A 21,011-nucleotide genomic window follows, 5' to 3' on the forward strand; every position below is an offset into this window, starting at 1 on the left:
TAAAGAGCAACTACTACTCCACCTTGTACAATTGTGCTCATTTATTTGCCTTTTTTCTTTTAACTAAGTTTCATTCAGTAATTCTGTGTTTTTTCATCCATCACAATCTTTTGGTAGTGTGGGAACAGTGTACCTGGAAAACTATAGCATTCCTAGTAATACTAAACTTAGTCAGAGTTACTACATTCTGTTCTCAACTAGAACAGCAGAAAATAAGACAATCTAAGCTGGAGTTGATGGAGAAACAATACTGCAAGAAAAGAAACAGAGCCTACAGTTTAAATGTCCATGACTGCCTTTGTTTGCCTTTGAATAGTTTTGCTAAATAGTTAACAAAGCTAATGACATTTGATTGAAAGAATTATTACTGTAAATGCACTTTCATCTAAACCAATCCAAGGAAGGGACTTATATACGCGCGCGCACACACACACACACACACACACACACAAAATCTTCCAGCTTTCCAGAAAGCAGAGTGATTTCATGGTGCTCCTGTTGCAACGTGCAGGTACAACTCAGTGGTACAAGATGATTTATGCGAAAAAAATCAGTACAGGCAAAAATTTTAGCAGTGATTTCCAAGAAAGACCTTTTGAAGTGAAATCAATCTTAAAGCCTGGAGCAGGTACGGAGCAGATGACAGCTGCTTGCTCTTCCCTTCACAGATAATCCATGAAGTAGGAAAACAAATAAAACTTAAGGCTGATAACTGTGATTGTCAGTAAGAATGATTCCTCCCTGTGGTCAGTTAGGGAACATTTAAGGTGAAAAAAACAACAAGGGGAAGAAAGTTCTCTACTGAGATTACACAAATATTCCTGGGATTTGAACTGCAACTTAAAAGCAAATAAAAATTATATAAAAATTATATAAAAAATAGGAAGTAAAAAATCAAGGCCACAACGAGGAGTCTTCTACACAAAAAGTAATAAAAATGAGCTGTGTTTGTATGACTCCCATATAGATCTCATTTTCTTACATTATGAGCATCACTTTCAGTATTTGGAACCGTCCTGTAACATACATATGACACTGGGCCAAAAATTGAAAATGTGAGAAAAAGCCCCAGCAGAAGGGCTCTGAAAAACATATAGATTAAAATAATAACAATTAAACAAAGAGACAAAATTAACCAGGAAGGAACCATGAGCAACAATGCTGTTCCAGCCCAACCTGTCTACACCAGCAGACGCACACTGGCCAGCCACGTGCCACCCAGCAGACCTGAAGTGCCTTTCCTCTGCACTCAGCCAAGCCAGTAGTGCTCCCTCCTACTAAAGGCTTACAAAATGCATCTCCTGCTGTATCTCCCATAAAATGCACAATGCAAAATAACAGTAATAATAAACTTAATAGGAAGAGGCATGCCATAATAAGAAAAAGGAATTCAAGAATTCAAGATAGCTATTTCTTTTCTATGTTATGTACCAATTTTTTACATCAAATACTAACTTTGTTTTTATAGGATGAGCCAAAAAGAAAATACATGGAAGGATGAGGGAGACAGAGGTAGACAGTAATGCTGCTCAGCTATCATGAAGATTATCATATATATGAATACTGACTCCTTCCTAATTTTCAGATACTTCACATACTTGTGGGGAAATGGCTCTTCCATTTCTGTATATCTCACATCAGCCTTTTGTAATCAGTATGTGCTCTGCTTTAAAATGTGACATCTTACTAGAGGCAGAAGACCATTTTGCTAACAGAATTTTTTTTTTTTTTTGATAGCACAATCTTAACCAATTGTAAAGACGTGCAGAAAGTGAATCCATGGTCAAGAAAAAGTCATTTACAGAGCAGAGACAACTTCTGGGTCAAATGCGGCAATATTCCAGAGTTTAAAATCTCTCCTCATTTTTTATTTTAATGCAGATCACAGGTTCAGTGTAACTGCTTCAGGTTACATCAACTGCATATACCATGCTTTGCATTACTGAAGGCAAAATTTTCTCTAGACCCAGACTATCTATGACATCCTGTGCATTTCAGATATTAGAAAAGTTCAAGAACTGGAGGGAGTTTTTTGTTGGTTAGCGAAGATTCTCACGTTTCATCATTATCTGTGAGCATATTAACCATTCTTTTTATTCATCTACTTTCTGTATGTTTGAAAAAGCACGTATGTGAAACCATATTAGAAATCCAGGACAGTTCTCAAAATTCCTTCACAGCTCAAGTGCCTGGAAATTCTTGGATGACAGTGCCCCTCTCTGGTCAGACGACATTAGTGCATGGTTGCTGTTAGAAAACTGGGATTTGAACTTCTGAGATAATTTAAAACTAGTAAAAACTCACTGAGAGAAACAGAAGTGTCTAAATATTGAGTCTAATGGAGATTACTATTCCTTTCTGAATTAGAAGCAGAATCCCCTAGCTGTTTTCACTTGGAGTGTGTTGAGCTACCCCACTTCGCCCATGCACTCTATTTATGTTAAATATGTTAATTAGGGCTGAGGCTAGCCGAGTGTGTAAGTCAGAATATTATCTCCAAGCCCCGAATGAATGTTGAGAAAATGAACTAACAGCCATGTTTTGGAACTGAAATGCAGACATTACTCTGGGAAAAGCATGACGTTTGTACATGCAAGCACAGAGCAAAGTAAGATTTGATCAGTCTACAATGTCCACAACAGCAAAAAGGTTGAAATTACCTGCATCTCTATCCACAGCTTCCACTCTTATGACCAGCTCCCCTGGATCCTGGTTTTCATAAACTGCAGTCTCATAAAGCTGCTGCAGAAATATTGGGCTCTCATCATTCACATCAAGAACAAGGATGGTTAGAACCTGCATTGCAGAGAGAGCTGGAGTGCCGCCATCAAGAGCCATGACTGTCAGACTGTAGTGCTCCTGAACCTCGCGGTCCAGGAGCTGGGCTGTACTTAGGAGTCCTGTTATAAAGAATGGAAACAGTAAGGAAGCCTCAGCTCCAGATTAGGATCTTGACTGCTCCTGCACTCACACTAAAGTACATTCTTGCCACTGCTGCAAGGCTTCCAGATTTTGGAGTAATTCCCGTGAGAGCAGCCCAGAAATTCTCATTTTGACCAGAGGGGTAATTGGGATTCATGAAACGTTCAAATGAGGTTCAAAGAGAGAAATATTTTAACTCTGGGGTTTGCGTTATACTTAACTTCATATATCTTCATAGTTGTTGTCTTTTTGCACATCAGTTCTCCGATTAGCAACTCCACAAATCAATGTCAGCTGTATCACATTATGGATTTAAAATCAGAATAAGAATCTGAAAATACTGTAACTATTACAGTGAAATTCTTATTTCTGTGGAATAACAGCCACAGAACTCATTCAGGACCCAGGGAACTTCAGAAGGCTGTAGAATAAAATTTGGCAGCACTTTGAGCACCTACAGAATGCATTCTATCTGCAGTGTGCACTCCCTCATTCCTTTGATCTTGATTTTGCCTTTCCTCACATCTACAGGTAGCACTGTAAACATGTATACAAGCCTTAAGTATGCACTGTGTAAAAAATCAGTGTGAAGCATTCCACTGCACACACTTTCCCCAATAATGCACTGGAAGGGCATTGCAGCACATCTGCACCACACACAGTCAGAGTGTCATGCAGAAATTTCTGAGCTAAGTCTCACTAAGCTTTCAGCACTACCACACTTGTATGGTGCTTGATACTCTGGTTAAAGTGTCATTGTCATTCATTATTTTGTTATTGCACTGTATGCATTCCCATATATTACCATGATAAGAACAGTATTAGAACAAGAGAGTTACAGTACCTGTGATTTTATCCAAAATAAATGATCCATTTTCATTGCCTGAAATTAATTGATACATAACATGTCCATTTCTTCCCTCATCAGGATCCTTTGCAGTTACATGGTGCACAAGGAGGCCCACGTCTGCATCCTCCATGACATAGCAAAGAGGTGAAGATATAAAGCTGGGACTGTTGTCATTGACATCCAGAATAACAATTTTTGCAGTCAGAGAATCACGTCTGCGATCAGCCACATTTATTGCCTGGTCTGTTGCAGATACTGTGAGGATCACAGAGCGAATAATCTCCCTGTCCAGTGGGGATGCTGTGACCAAGGCACCATACAAAGGGTGAACAACAAATGGATTTTCAGCCATGCTACTCATTTCCAGGGAATATTGTATTTTGCTGTTTGGAGAACTGCCATCTCCATCTTTTGCATTGAATGTGTAAACCAGAGTGCCAATAGGTACATTTTCCTCTATGCCAATCACTATGAAGTCATCTTGAAAATGTGGAGAATGATCATTCAGATCTTCTACATCAATACTGAGGAAGACAGTATTATTCTGTGGGGGATTATTACTGTAATCCTTTATAATAACTTGCAAAAAGAAGTGTGAAGATGTTTCATAGTCGAGTTCCTTGGAGAGAAAAAGGTCTCCTGTCCACCTATCTACTTCAAAATAAACATCACCATCATCTTCAGTGACACTAAAACACAGTTTCCTGTTAGTCGTCAGATGATTACCAGGCAACTTTACAGAAGTGAATACTTGTGCAGGTTTAAAATTTTCAGGTATGACAAAGTGCTTGAAATCTTGAGAGAAGACAGATCTCCCTGTGGGAAGTGGGATTACCTGCAACAAAAACACGAAGACTGACAAATTTTCCCAATGCTATTAGAGGCAGCGTAATGATAATTATTTTCCTTGACAGTTTAATCATTCATCACTTGTGAATATGTTATTATATGTATGTTATTATTATATAGATGTTATTATATGTACTAGGTATGCCTCGAAGATAGAAAACAAACTTGACATGCTACAACAGAGTTCAAACAGTACTTAACCAGACGCTCCATAATTCTCTTCTTCATTCCCACACCAGAAAAAAAGGAAAAGGAAAAAAGAGAGGGACAAGACTATCTGTTACCCACTGAATCATAGGCATCCAAATACAGGAACTTTGAACACCACTAGTAGATATTTTTCTTCTCTTTTCCAGTGTTTGTAATGGATTCCTACTAATGCATAAACACCTTCCATTCATAAGGCAACTCATAATGCTGCTCTGTATTCAAGACAAAAATGAGTTTGCTCTCTCATTTCCTTACTCAAGAGAAAAACAAACTAAAGAAAACTATAAAACAACATATTTAGTTCCAAATTTTTCCTATCTTCAGATTATTTCCCTGGATTCTCCCAAAACAGTTTAATTGCTTTTTAATTTTTATTTTTATAAAGAAAATAAGTACGTAGCATAATTTTTCCTATCTGTACAATACCAAGAAATACCTGGATGTCAACAACAGCCTGTCCTTGAAGAGGAGGCATCCCCTGGTCCCTGGCTGTGACCATCATTCTGTAGCTTGATCTCTCAGCATATGAAAGAGGCCGGGTTGCTCTCAACTCCCCGCTGACTGCATCGATCTGGAAGTATCCTATATTCTCTTCTATTGGGGAAAAATGGGTATCAGTTACTGCAGACCTCATCAACTCGCCATATGCCTCCATCATAACTAATGAGTAAGAAGGAGCAGAACACAAAGGAAAGGGAACTCACTACAATCACTTGGATTTCTCAGACTCATCTGGCACACCTCTTTGAGTAAGTAATTACTATAGCCAGCTTAACCTATACCAAAGCAACTGCTTGTTTTTGTATTGATGCTGCTCATATTAGCGATGAGCATCAGGAGAACAGCAGACACCCCAGGACTGCTACTTCTATCTCCAACACCAGTTGGGAAGCAGGGACAAAGAGAGAATTAAGACTTGGCCTCTGAAGAGGCAATGAAGGTCAAACAGGTGATGCTGAATACATTACCAGAAGCCAAAAAAAAAGACTTCCCTGTCCCTAAGACAATGCAACCACAGCAATGCAACCTTCCCTGCCTCTGCTCCCAGCACAGACACAACTGGGGATGACCAGTGTCTTACACTCACTGGTTCCAGAGCAACGCATAAATAGTGGGAATTAGGCTTTAATCTGCCACCAAGGACTGGCTGCGTGCTAATAACTGGCAAGTTCTAGTTGAACATCCTATTGCATTTATTCCAGTTGCAAGGAAAAAAATCTGTGATGGAAGAGTAAGTAGCTCTTTGTGAATTCTCCATTTTCAAGGAACACAACTGAAATCAATTTCCAGTTTTTTTAGTTGGAAATTGGAAAATATCTATTACTTGGTGTACATTACCAGAAACTGAGGAAATCAAAGTTGTCATAACTCCCTCTCCCTTAAAATACTATGCAAACAGTTTTGGTACATTAATTTTTAATAAGGTGTGCTGGCAGGTTAAACAAAGTAATGTAGAACAGCTGCTACTCTAATAAGCAACTGTGGTAGAAATAAGCTCAATGCATATGGACTAAAGAAAACACTCATAAGGAACCATACTTCCATAGGCACCTAAGAGAGCATGAAGCTGTTTATGTTCTCCAAATCTGCACATGCAAATTAGTTAGCTGTGCATAGAAGTACTCATTTGTATATACATTTTTATTTGTCTGTAACGACGAAGTAGTTGCACCTGTAGAATACGATCAGATGTTGAGCAGGCAGGTTAGAAAACAGAGTTCTGACAACCAACACATCACTTTTCCCAACACTGTTCTGTTATTTTTGAGCAACTCTATGTTTTTAATGCTCCACGAGTCCCTTCTGGGTTTCTCTCACAGTCAGAAACATAACAAACAGATTGCCAAAGGGACACAATATGTAGAGACAATGATACTGAATGAGACAGGTCCACATGTACTTGAAGTGACAGCTTCAAAATACTAGTGCTGTTATATTAGTATTCTCGTACAATCTGGTTCAGGTCCCAAGAGTGTGTCTCCATGCACAGATAGGCTATTTTGTTCCATGTAATGTTTCAGGAAACAAAATCCCAGTTAAGCAAAACAGAAAAGATAGGAAAAAAAATACAACATGAATGCCATTCAAATATTTTTAACATATTGCTAAAACTGACATAATTGATAGAGAAAGCTAACAGCTACTGACGACATCTTGTGACTCTAAACACTGCTTAAGTGGCTAAGGACCAATAATTGCTCTTTTTCATTTGAAGTAACAGAGTGTATAGTTAAGGTCAACTGAAATAGGCAACAGTCAACACAGTTTCTGGAGGTTCAAGCTCATTAGAAACTTAAAGGTAAGGTTCAGGATTTATATTTTTTTTAGTAAAATAAGAGTGATGATCCCGAATCCTCAACATTCTTCAGAATATCTCAAGCTGGAAGGGATTGATACGGATCATCAGGACCATTTAGACGACCAGAAAAGGAACATCCTTTAGACACTATCACTCCACTAAAATTCAAGTATCGCAGGAAATCATCAGTTTTGTACATTTTGCTGGAGACAGAAGTAACAAGGAAGTCTGATAATTTTAATATATTCATGAATAATTTCAAAGGAGAGACAATTGATCCCAAATCAGAAACATATGGCACACACTAAGAAAAAAGACAAATCAATTATAAATATTTTGCCCAAGCTAATAGAGGGCAGGTGTGAATGAGTGTTAGGCTGAAGGCTGAAACTCATCCCCCAGCCATATTTTCATTTTTCTCTTTACAGACTTTTTCCTCATATAATTTTCCAGCATCTGTTATTAGCCCTCTTGCATGTCTTAATCTCGTTTTTATCTTTATCTACAGTTGTATTTCTCTAGTCTCCAGTTCTCCAATTAACAGGATGTCTACGTTTAGCAAACATGGTCTTAAACTACATCACATTTCTTCAACTTTTAGTACTGAACAACGCCCCCGAACTAGAAAATACTATTTTAAATATAAAGTAGGTAAGAACTTCACCATGTCACAGAAGAGCAGATGCTAAAGGCTGTAAGCCAACCAAAACCAACAACAAAAATTAGCACCAGAGAAGTTCAGCTGTTTCTGTATTTGTTTACCAGGAACATATCCACTTGTAAGGCCAGGAGGGGTCCTTTAGTGGGTTGGTTTTTTTGTGTGTTGGGGTTTTTTTGTGTGTGTGTTGTTTGTTTGTTTGTTTTGTGTTTTTTTTTTTGGTGGTGGGTTTGTTTTTTTGTTGGTTTGTTGCTTCTGTTTTTACCCTTTTGTCCTTTCTAGAGACGTCATTTTCAAGACCAGACCTATTTTGTGTTGCTACTCTTTTTTACAATTGGAATTCCTTCTCGCTCCCCTCTGCAGCTCTACAGAAGGGGATAAGAAAATCCAATGTGCTGCTTAAAGGAAGGAATACAGCCAGATGCACAGAGAGGCAGTGACCCCTGAAGAACGCTGATACAAGGCTAACAAAAGGGTACAGCATAAACTAAAACCCACAAGCTTAACTGTTTGCTCAGATTATCTGCTGATCCTTCGGTCTATCATAAACCATTCTTCTAGCAGGAGAATCTTCTGTTGGTCTTGGGAAAGGGAGATCATCTTTCCTTTGCCATGTTAGACAACTGACCGAATCACTGAATTGTTCAGCACAACATCATGGTCCTAATCCCTTGTGAGTGCTGTTCAGATGCCCTCTGTCTGGCCACACAAACACCCAAATCCCTGGGAACATGGGGTAGAGGGGAGGGAAGAAAGCTGTCTGTACCTTCAGATATACTTAATTAAGACACAGAATGTTCCTCTTTCATATTTCTATGGGCAGCACTTTTCTAACAGACAAAACAGACTTGAAATTCTATATGTATGCATACATCTCTAACACACTGATTATTTCAATGTATCTTTGCTTATGAATTCCACTTTACATTCTTACCTGGTTCTGTTGAATATAGTATGGTACCATTGTTCCCAGAATCAAAGTCCTTTGCAAAGACAGAGGTGATGAGCATTCCCGATGGCTGCCCTTCCAAAACCTGTCATCGAGCAGTTGATAAATTAATTTGCAAGCATAAATGGATAACTGTGAGCCTCAAAAGAAATTCCTTCCCTTAGCACAAGAGCTTACGGCTGCTGTATTTTCCATCTTAGTAATGTGTACAATCAGCACAAATAGCATTTCAGAAAATGGTTAAGTAATACAGTTCTAACAATCATGGAACCACAGAATGGTTTGGATTGGAAGGGACCATCAAGCTCGGTCCCCTCAGCCATGGGCAGGGTTGCCAACCACTAAATCAGGCTGCCCAGGGCATCATCCAACGTAGTCTTGAAAAATCTCCTATTATCGTCCGCATATATTACTAATCCAAAAATATATTTGAATTAATATAGCAGACTCAGAGGTCAGAAGCTGGAAAAGACTACTACACACAAACAAAATTATACATATATCCTTTGTGCATAACAGTCTACATATTTTGCTTTTTTTTTTTTCCATCTTTAAAATTTTAATTGTTTACAAATTTCGAAGGTCCTGAATATACCTGGGTAAAAAAAATGTGCAAAAAAAAATAAATAAATAAATAAAATCAGACCAGTTGCTGCTCCCTCGACAATTGATTAACCTTAACTGAATCTGTTAGGTCAGGCATTGCAGGCAATGCACTGGACTGAAAGATGTGTGCTGCGGTAGCTGTTTCACTCAGCAGGTACCAGCCCCGCTCTCTGCTACGCTGACCAAAACCTGATGCACAGTTTGAGCTCTTACCACAGGGTGGTGCTCAGAACAAACCCTGAACTGCAGCACAGCCTGCTACAGACCTTGACGCTTAGCTCTTTTCCAGGCGCAATCTGAGGGAAGATAGGTTTATTATCGTTGACGTCCATCACTGAGATGTACACAGTTGCTGTGACATTAAGTGGTGGTGACCCATGATCCGTCACTAGTACAGTCAGCTGGTGGTGTGCTTGTTTTTCACGGTCTAAGGCAACCCAGTTTATAACTTCACCTGACGGACATGGAAAACGAGGGAGAGAGGGAATTAGATATTATTGTACACTAGCACTAATCCTATGACAGGTAGTAATCATACGTCTCTGATATAGCTTGTTGCTGACACTGAAATCCCAGGTTTGTGAATTCAACTCCATACAAATGTTACATCAAAGTGTGCACTTGTACTTCAGTGATACATTACATTCTCCACTGTACTTTGGATTCCCCTGAGAAAGGGCATAAAGCAGCACAAAGCAACACACTGGCCTTCTAAACAAATCCAACCGGGATTTTCATCAAATTTCAGGACAGGTAATCTATGAGCACAGGGTTTTAACTGCTGATAAATGGCCTTTATTATGCCCATGGGTTAGGCCACTCTGAACACAACATCTGTACATTAATCAGGAAGACTTATGTCTCCTATACATTCTGGTAAACCCAGTAAATAAATCTAACGCAATCTCCTCTCCGTCTGCTCACCCATACTCAATATAGCTGAAGATTTGTGGTTGACCAAAGCCCTTCACACAGATAACAGAGGTACTCTTAAAATAACACATGGTTAATTCCTGGGATTCTGTTCACCTTTAGATTTCTTTAGGAATTCCCAATAAACCTTTGCTTTTAAATAACAGTTACAAAATTCATAGAGAAATTCTGCCTATGAAGACAGAATCTCCAAGAAAATAAATTTTAAATAGCAGATCTTTAAGCATTAGGTATTATTTTGCTAAACTGGGTTACTTAGAATGCCTACGTTCCTTACAGGATCCCCTTCCTCTGGGATCTCCATGCTGTATTCTGTACTGCTACACTGCATGGATATATTATCTAAATGCATTTGAGGTTCCCTGCAGAGTACACACTTTGTGAAGAAATTATTTCAGCCAATTTGCTTTTTTCAGTACTATGCACAATATGAACTCCATATTGATTGATGTAGCTTGCTGAAGCTTCCAGAAATGCTTCAAAACACTGTCAAACATCACAGTTACTTTTATAATTTTTTACAACTGATTCATACTTTTCAACTGTACTTGATCACAGGCAATTGCCTGTCAAGAGTCTCATATCTACTGGAGCTATAATTTAATATTCCCTTTTAATTTGGAACAGTCAAAACTTGTACTGAAGTGATTAGAATGAAGCTACGAAAACAATCAAATCCTAAGGGTTAGTTTATCCTTCATAAACGTGATTTATTTCGTTCTCTCAACTGTGAAGCTTTCAGTTAGAATTTTCACGTACCAACCAACCCAAGAGACTCACAGCATTTCCTGAAAGCTTTACACTTTATTTCCATTCCTTTAGGGTGGGTTGCTTTCCAAAAGCAATATTAGGCAGATTATAAATCATAAAAATGCTACCTGTGTTGGAATTCATCTTGAAATACTTTCCATCAGACAGGAGGAAATATGAAAGTTGTCCATTTCTTCCCGAGTCTTTGTCAACAGCTGTGACAGTGCCAATCACACCCCTGGGAATTGGATTTTCCTCCATTTTGAAGAAGTAGCTCTCATGCATAAACAAAGGGGAATTATCATTTTCATCCAGGACATTTACTATTACTGATGCACTTGCATTCTGCATGGAGTTTTCCTCTTTTGAGGTGCTGACCAGGGCTCTAAAACTAAGAATCTGTGCACATTCATAGTTCAAACGTTTCCGAAGATAAATACAGCCAGTATCAGATCTGATTCCAAATGCAGCAGAATCTGTGCTGGACTCTATGGAATATGTCAGCCTGGAGCTAACACGGTGTGGATCAAATAAGGAGGCTTGAACCTGAAGGATATGAGAACCTGGAGATGCAGCTTCACTGATTTCTACTTGGTACACCAACTTCTGGAAAACCAAAGTGGGGCCCATCCTCTGCTCTTCAACAGTCACTGTCAACAACAGCAAAGAACTCAGAGGAGGACTTCCATGGTCTTCAGCTGCTATGTACAGAGTATATTCTTGCTGTTTATCCTCAAACACCATTTTGATGAGGCTTACCACTCCAAGACCTGAATCGATACTAAATGCATTTGTCTGATTGCTGATAAGACTGTATCTGATTGCCCCGTTGAGGCTGCTGTCTTTATCTTCTGCATGAGCAATGTACACAGCAGTGCCAGGAGGCTGTGTGCGTGAAATAATTACCTTATCAGATCTGGTAAGAAATACTGGAGGGTTGTCATTAACATCTATCACAGATATATTGACGTGGGTGCTGCTGTAAACAGGAGACTTTCCCAACTGTGACTGAATGGTGAGCGTGAAAACAGACTGGGTCTCATGGTCAAGCTCTTTCTTGATGCGAATGATACCAAACTGGGAGTGAATATAGAATCTTCCTTGTGGATCACCAGAGGAAATTCTGTATGAAACCACTTCTAAAGAATCTATAAACAAAAATAATAAAAGTTAAAAAGAATAATACTAGTAGAGTGATAGCATGAAGGCTGGCGAGAACTGCGAAGAATGCATGCTGTTCAATTCAGTGGGATAGGTGTAAGCTACACAGAATTTGACTTGGGTTTTCTATGATTCTTAGTTCCTGTCCCCAGAGCCCTTCAATAACATAAATACTGCATAAGCTTCATCTGAGTTTATTTATTCTATCTACTTGTGCACTGTTCGCTTTTCATCTACGGTATGATAAAACTATAGAGTGAAAAATTGTATAATAGCCTCTTGTTTTTCCCTACTCTGAACTGCAGAAAAATGCTCCTATAAATTGTTCTTAAGGGAATCACTTCACTATACACAGACATTCACTGCAGCAAGAAATGAGACAGGTAGCAGACCCCTCCAAGAAAGGCATTATACTGAAATTATTGATCATGGATGACCACTGCTTCAACCTGAGGAAGCCAGATGCTGTCTAAAGCAAGAGCTACGTAAAGGCTTACTGCCGAGGCTGCTCTGCAGATGCTACGTCTTTGGGGACAGTGGTCAATACACTGTCCCTCCCAAGGACAAGAAAATGGAGGGACACGACTAATCACAAATTCCTAAAACTTCTCTCTCTGCTGCACTTCACTTGCAGATTCATCACTAAGCCACGGACACGTGGCTCCCAGTGCTCTGCATAAGAACCAAACATACATGGTTCTCAGGACAGGGTATTTTATGACAACAGTTTGGCAAAAGTTAACCCATTTCCCTCTAAAAGTGACTAACAAAACAAAACAAATAGCTTACCCATATGTATTTTTAAGGCCCAATAAACACCCATCTAAACTTCACTGTTTGATTTGGAAAAAAATTTCTTTTTTGTGGCAGCACATCTTACAGATTCTCTGATAACTCAGAATACTCTCCGCTCATGAGTGTTGCCCTCAGATATTCTTTCAAGGCAAATGTTTTAACACAAGCCACAACCAACCAGACCCTTCCTTATACTTTCACAGTGTACTCCTCATCTCCACATTTACAATTACACAAATCCCTCTGGAAAATACAGCATCTTCTTGCATGCTAAATTCGTATTAGAAAACTAAGGTTTCTTTAAACCATATTGCAAAGCAAGTAAGTAAATTAAAGTTTAAAAACGGGGCCATTCCCAGTGGGCTACCAAAGAAATGACCATCAATCTCCATCTGATCTAGAGGGCATCCCAAAATAGCAGCGATTACACCATTTGTTTTAAATACCAGCTGTAAATACTATTTGATGCTCAACAGAACTAGTAAGTCATCTGAAAGTTTAAATAAATATTATCTGTAGACATTTCCCATTGATGGCCACAACTGTAAGAGAGAATCATCTCTGAACACACAACTCACCTGGAGGCTCTCTGGCCTTTACAGCTCCCACCAGGCTGTCCTCAGGTGCATCTTCGGGTATAGAAAAAGCATACCGGGATCTCTCAAATATGGCAGGGGCCGAAGTGGTCTCAAGGATGTGCACCGTGACAGCTGCATTGGTGGCTGAGGAAAGACCACCCCCATCCTGTGCAGAAACTACCAGAAGCACCATAGAATGTGCCAGGTGACTGAAAGCTGAGATCAGGTAAATAATTCCTGAAAGTGTACAAAAGTAAAGGAATAATGAAAAAGGTTCAGGATTCTCTTCTCCCAAACTAGCAGGCTGTCAAAATGGCTTCAGCATTCCTCTGGCTCTAAGAGAGAGGGCCAGGCAATGTTGAAAAAAGCTTTCCAGGACTGTGAGACACAACGAAGAAGAAATGTCCGAAGGTGGTGACTGTGTACATGCTCTGCCACTTTCCAATCACTAGGCATGCAGTGTTCCCTTTTTAAGGGCCAAATTTTCTCAAATTATACAGTCTTCTACCATGCACAAAGCCAGTCACAGTAAGCTCTGTGTCACAGCACAGCATTCCTGTTCTAGAAACAAATTTGGCTAGATCTCAGAACCTCACTGAGCTAGTGGGGTTGTTCTGAGCTTTCAGCAATGTCGGTAAAAAGACACTTTCACCAGTACTAACATTTAAGAATCTTGAAGTGAGTTAGAGGAAAAAACATGCTAGGAGAAGGAATTTATCTTTGCAAACAGTAAAAATTAACTTTATTTCCAACAAAATTTGCAGACAGTTAATTCAATTCCCCACTGAAAACATCCACCCAGAGGGGAGTTGAAGCCTCAGGAGCATTGGGCTCTGTGGAAGTTATCTGGAAAGCAATCACCCGCTGTCTGATTACAAGTTTCTATTAAAATACCATCTACTGCCATCAATTATATTTCATCTAAACTATGTGAAATAAGTAATTCTGTGAAAAGAAAATGCAATTCTCTGTCCAGAAATACAGCACTTTGGATGTACTTTACTTAAGATAAACACATTTTCATCCACTAACTCTGGTGAATGAGAGACTAGCTGTCTCCAAATGCATTTTCTTCACGCTACTAAAATAAGTCTTTATGAACATCAGATAATTCTGCCTGATTTTCAGTTACTCTGTATATTGCTACAGAAATCCACATCTACGTCAGCACCTAAATATTATTAGATAGAAAGAATGCACATGACAGGAATCTTGTCCCATCTTCTGCAATGAAAGGTTGTCTAACCTTCAAAGAAAGCTTTACTTGAGCAAAGACATCTCAGGAGTGAGAATTGCATCCAAAATGTAGCTCTCTACTTTTAAGCTCTGAGCTATGTTTGTAGCTTCCTCAAAGATGTAGGTTCTTGTAAGCTCTCAAGATAGGTTTAGTAAGGATGATGTTGGGCACTTAAGTCAGTCACTGAATGGTCCCATTTGTCATACAGGGTAAAAATTAGGAGAATCAGTGCATGATTCCACTACAGCATATCTTCTGAAAATTCAGCATGAAGCCATAACATGGCTGCAATGCACTTTTAAGCAGAGTAACAGAAAATATATAAAAATCCTTATAAATATTGAAATGTGCATGCTTTATATTTTCCAAGTACTGTCAGGATATTATAGCAATAAACTGTGCCTTGACGTGCTTAAAATGCCTTCCAAGCGCCTTCATGATCAAGGAAGAACGCTTTCTATCAACAACAAAAGACAGCTATTCCAGTGTGACAAACCACACTAAAACCTCGAAGATATAGGTGGATTCAGAATTCATTATCAATCCATTTCCTATGTCAATAACTGATGCAATTCCAAGAATCAACCTTTTTTTAGGTTTGTTTTTTTTTTTTCCTGGTTCTTCTTATAATTGGGTTTTATGATTAGTTAGCTTAACCTGATAGTATTCCAGAGACATAAACTTCTGTCATTTCCTGAGGTAATCTGAGCAACTGTAGCTCGAAAGAGAAAGGTTTTTAAAACTTTTTTTTTTCCCCCCAGAGGTTAAACTTATAAGTATGGATTTTCAACATTGCTGCTGCCAAATTAAGTGAAAACATGAGATGGACTGTATATTACTAACTTTACCTATTAACTAATGGGTAGTTTTCTATTGAAAAGCCGTACAATCTCATTTTCATTTTGGATACTTCAAGATCACAGAATCACAGAACTGTAGGGGCTGGAAGGCACCTCCAGAGATCATTGAGTTCAACCCCCCTGCAAAGCAGCCCCCCTACAGCAGGCTGCACAGGTAGGCATCCAGGCTGGTCTTGAATATCTCCAGAGGAGAATCCACAACCTCCCTGGGCAGCCTGTTGCAGTGCCCCGTCACCCTTGTTCCTTCACATATTGGTGCAGAACTTCCTATGCTCCACTTTCCTCTTGTTCTGTCCCCACAGACTGCTGAAAAGAGATTGGCCACGTCTCTTTGACTCCCACACTTAAGATTCTTACAAACATTAATCAGATTACCTCAGAGTCTTCCTTTCTCAAGGCTGAACAGACCTAGTTCACTCAGCCTTTCCACACAAGGGAGATGTTCCAGGCTTTTTATCACCTTTGTGGCCCTCCACTGGACTCTCCCTAGTTTTTGTACTAGGGAGCCCAGAACTGGATGCAGTACTCCAGGTGAGGCCTGACCAGGGCAAAGTAGAGGGAGAGGATCACTTCTTTTGCCCTGCTGGCCATGCTACTTTTAATGAACCCAGGATCCCATTGGCCTTCTTGGCCATCAGGGCGTACTGCGGGCTCACGGCCAACCTGTCATCCACCAGGACCCCCAGATCCTTCTCTGCAGAGCTCCTCTTCAGCAGGTGATCCCCCAACCTGAACTGATACTCACAGTTATTCCTTCCAAGGTGCAAGATTCTACACTTGCTTCTGTTAAATCTCATCTGGTTTATTGCTGCCAGCTCTCGTCTGTCCGGGCCTTGCTGAATGGCAGCACAGCCTTAAGGTGTGTCAGTCACTCCTTCCAGCTTTGTATCATCAGCTTACTACTGATGGTGGGCACTATACCCTCATCAAGACCGTTGATAAAGATATTGTACAAGACAAGACCCAGCACCAACCCCTGGGGAACACTGCAGGTTACAGGTCTCCAACCAGACTCTGCACCACCGATCACCACCCTCTGAGCTTGGCCAGTCAGCCAGTTCTCAACCCACCTCCCTGTCCACTCATCTATCCCACACTTTCTTAGCTTCAATATAAGGATGTTGGGGAGACAGTATAAAAAGCCTTGCTCAAGTCAAGGTAGTTGATATCTACTGCTCTCCTTCCAACTACCCAGCTGGTGATGCCATCATAGAAGGCTATGAGGTTGGTCGAGCACAATTATCCCTTGGTGAATCTATGCTGACTATTCCTGATGACCTTCTTCTCTTTCAATTGCTTGGAGATGGCATCTAAGACAAGCTGTTCCATTACCTTTCCAGGGACAGAGGTGAGACTGACTGGCCTGTAGTTTCCAGGATCCTCCTTCTTGCCCATTTTGAAGACTGGAGTGACACTGGCTATCCTCCAGTCTTCAGGCACCTCTCCTGTTCTCCAAGACCTGTCAAAAGTGATAGAGAGTGACCTGGCCATCACCTCTGTCAGCTCCCTCAGCATGTGTGGATGCCTCCCATACGGGCCTGTGGATTTGTGCACATTTATCCCACCTAGGTGCCCCCAGACCAGCTCCCCCTCAACCACAGGAAAGCTCACCGTTTCCTGGACTCTCTCTTCCCCCCAGGGTCCAGGAGTCCCAAGGGGGAGTCTCTGAAGTGAAGACCAAAGCAAAAAGATGTTCAGCATCTCCACCTTCTCCACATCCCCCATTACCATCTCCCTCAATCAGCAGGGGACTCACTTTATACTTAGTCTTCTTTTTACTGTTAACATAGTTAAAAAAAAACAACCCTTCTTATTACCCTTTATCTCCTTCACCAGCTTCAGTTCCAGGTGAGCTTTAGCCTTCCTTGTTGCTTCTCTGCAGGCCCTGACAACACTCCTATACTCCTCCCAAGAGGACAGGCCCTCCAGATATCTGGATGGTTGAAGTCCACCATGAGAACCAGCACACAGGATTGTGAAGCTACTTCCAGCTTCTTATAGAAGGCCTCATAGATTTGATCTTCCTGATCTGGTGACCTGTAGTACACTCCCACAGCAACGTCAGCCATACCAGCCCACCCCTTAATTCTCACCCAGAAGCTCTGCACACGTTCTGCCCCCTCTCCCAGGTGGAGCTCATTACATTCTAGTTGGTCTCTCATATAAAAGGCAACTCCTCCACCTTATTTCCCCAGATTGTCTTTCTGAAAAAGGACGTAGCCCTCCATGACAGCATTCCAGTCATGCAATCTGTCCCACCACAGTCCTGCAGCTGTACACAGATCTCCAGCTTATCCTTTTTATTTCCCAAGCTACACGCATTGGCATACAGACATTTAAGGGAAGCAGCAGGTGCAGTTACCCATAGAGGGACACAAGAAAATTTTAGATGAGGTAACGGCAACATGACCTTTTCTGAAGAGTCCTCGCACAATCCTATGGGAAAACTCAAAGGTTTTTCCTTGCTATCTCCAACAGTGACAACATCCCTCAGCCATACACTGTCACATCTAACTCCCTTTCCTTCCACCTTTGGACCTAGTTTAAAGCCTTGGTAATCAATCCAGAGACCTTGCTCCCCTGAACACTCGTGTCCCACTTGCTCAGTCAGAGTCCATCAGGAGCCCAAATATCCGGTTTCTCAAAGGCCTGTCTAAGATCAAAATGCCCAAAGACACCGCGCCTCAGCCAATCATTTCCTCAATACGTTCTCCTCCATCTTCCTGGGTCCCAGCTACCCATCAGAAGAACAGAGGAGAACATTACCCGCACCCCTGATCCCTTCAACATCATTCCAAGAGATGCAAAGTCCTTTTTAACATTCTTCAGTTTCATCACTGCAGCATCCCGGGACCCAGTCTGAATGACAATATAAGGATAGTCTTCCGGCTTAATGAGCTGTGGTAGAACCTTCCTAATGCCTCTCACTTGCGCCCCAGGAAGACAGCACACCTCACTGGAGAGATTATCTGGGTGGCAAACAGGAGCCTCAGTGCTCCCAGTAAGGAGTCCCCAATTACCAAGACTCTCCACCCTTTTTTTGGGTGCCCTGACTAGCCCCGCTCCCTATGCCTGTTACTTCCTGTATTCTCAACATGTAAACAAAAGAAAAACTGCTCTACGTTTACAGCCGTTAGTAGGGAAACATTTTTTACTAGTTAAGCACTGCAAAGGCAAAGGGATAAATCCGGACACACTGATTTCAGTAACAAAGTCTAGATCAGATAGAAAAATGTACTCATTTAACTAGCTTCTATTTTTTCTCACTGTTGGTGGAAAAGTGAATTCAGCACACAGGAAGAGGAATAAAGTCAACAAACACTAACATTTTCTGAGATTGTGGAACTCAGTGCCCTAACAATTGTAGATGATGTTAGTATTCCTTTAGCAAACATCCTAGGATGGGACGTGGACTGATACAACTCAGACAGTAAGCAGATGGCGAAAAGCTATGCATAGTTCACTACCCCAGTTCACCTCCAAAGCTGGTCTCTAAACCTGCAGTTTAACACCACGTAGGTCAGTGCAGACCCACTGATCTATTGGGAGCATGTCTGACCCAACCCAGCACACTAACTCCTCAATGCAGGCATTCATACAGCTTTGCTTTTTTACGTGTTGCAAAGAAATATGTGAGAAAATTTGCCTTGGAGGGGCACACACAGTCAGGTGACAAACTGCATTCACATTAAAAACAGCACTGTCCCAGGGAGAACCAGAGTGTCTGACAACTCCAGTTAACGCTCAGATTGCAATTTTAGCAATTCATCTGTATTTAAGATGCACCTGTTTTGCTTTGTTGTTGTTTTTTTTTTAATGAAGCTGAATTTTTGATGGTAACCGTATCAACATTCTGCAAAATTCTGCACTGTTTGAAGAGCTAGTTTATCAACTGTTAAGGGAAAGGGAAGAATTAATGAGGAACTATGGTGTTATTTACTGTCTACCCACATAACGTGCACAGCTTCAGCTTATAAAAATTACTTGTAAGAGCTTAATCTTCATGACATAAGCAGTGGTTGGGATTTCAGTGAGTAGTGGTTATCTACAATATAAGGAACTAGTACTTGGATATTTATAATGTAGCTCTGTAAACGTCCTCAGGTCCCAGTCAATCCTAAAACAATGCTCACCAATCCCATGAAAAACTCCAAACAAAATTTACAACACTTAAAAAAATAACTTCCAATGATTTCAAGAAGCTTGGAGTTCAACAAAGGCAAATTTTTTAGAGTGCTGGCTCCACCAATTTATGCTTTTTTTACAAGAAAAGTTTGTCTTAGCTTTTCAAATAAGATGGAGAGATGCTTTGATCCTTTTCTCCCCACGTTAAATTTCAACATAAAAAACAGCTCAGATTTCCAACAAGTGTGATTAATGCACATTCTTCAGAAAACTGTTAAATCAAACAGCTCCTTGAAACTCATTTTCTACAACACATTATTAAAAAAACCTGAAGATGCCGAACTGCCTGCCTGTCACATTAATCCATTACTATCTTACAACTTCAGCCTGCTAACAAGCCCAGTCCTGTCCTGGGTTGGTTGGTTGGTTTGTTTGTTTGGCTTACCGTAAGGCAAATGTGAATGTAACAAAGACTCTTATGAATCACCACAGGACATCAGAACTAAACTGAACTCGGAAATAAACAAGTGTTTCATTGACACAGCTTTCTTTATGTTGCACTATTATACATTTAAGTAGCAATTCCCTGCCACCTAAATAAATAAATAAACAAAATCCAAATTGTCAATAAAGTCCCATACATCTGAAGAGACCCAATTTGCTGGTGCATGGACATTTCCTTTCATACTGCCTTATTTTGTTATTCTTAATCTAACATAATGGTAACTCAGAACCTAACACCAGTTCTCTTTGTGTGCAAACATATAAGGCTAGGCTTGAGTTTAAAAACAAAGAAATGGTTAAAAACAGCATTTAACAGTGAAGTGGGCTGGACTCTTGCCACATAAGCTGCTGTCGAGCCTTCCCCACACCCCTTGCAGCTCCAGCACTGCCATCTCACCTCACTTTCAGCTGCCTAGCTGACTGAAGTTTTCCAAAAACATCTTAATGGAAGACCTTTGCAATCCAGCTGCCAGCTTGAAGATTCAAAGCCAGTTCAATACACAACCTGGTGACAAAGCTCCACAGCCAGAGTTACCAAAGGTGGTATTTCCTTGAAGGCACTGCACACAAAAAGATACACATTTCCAGCACAGGCACTAACTGAAGCATGATAAGCACAATAAGAGATATTTGATGTTTTTGTACTGAGAGCACTGCAGAACAATCCAGATGCTTATCTTAATCCTCTAAAACAGAATTTCTACTACATACATTCCTTACTATGT

General features: G+C 40.4%; 1 protein-coding gene across 1 annotated transcript in view; it reads right to left on the bottom strand.

Moving 5' to 3' along the window:
• DCHS2 (dachsous cadherin-related 2) overlaps window positions 1-21,011 on the bottom strand; it is an 80,658-nt gene that overhangs the window by 29,946 nt on the left and 29,701 nt on the right. The window contains 7 exon segments of the mRNA XM_031553246.1: window positions 2,661-2,900; window positions 3,767-4,607; window positions 5,268-5,425; window positions 8,723-8,822; window positions 9,610-9,797; window positions 11,155-12,174; window positions 13,561-13,797. Of these exon segments, the coding sequence (XP_031409106.1) occupies window positions 2,661-2,900; window positions 3,767-4,607; window positions 5,268-5,425; window positions 8,723-8,822; window positions 9,610-9,797; window positions 11,155-12,174; window positions 13,561-13,797 (2,784 nt within the window).

This window comes from Meleagris gallopavo, chromosome 4, assembly GCF_000146605.3.
Source record: "Meleagris gallopavo isolate NT-WF06-2002-E0010 breed Aviagen turkey brand Nicholas breeding stock chromosome 4, Turkey_5.1, whole genome shotgun sequence".
Taxonomy (NCBI): domain Eukaryota; kingdom Metazoa; phylum Chordata; class Aves; order Galliformes; family Phasianidae; genus Meleagris; species Meleagris gallopavo.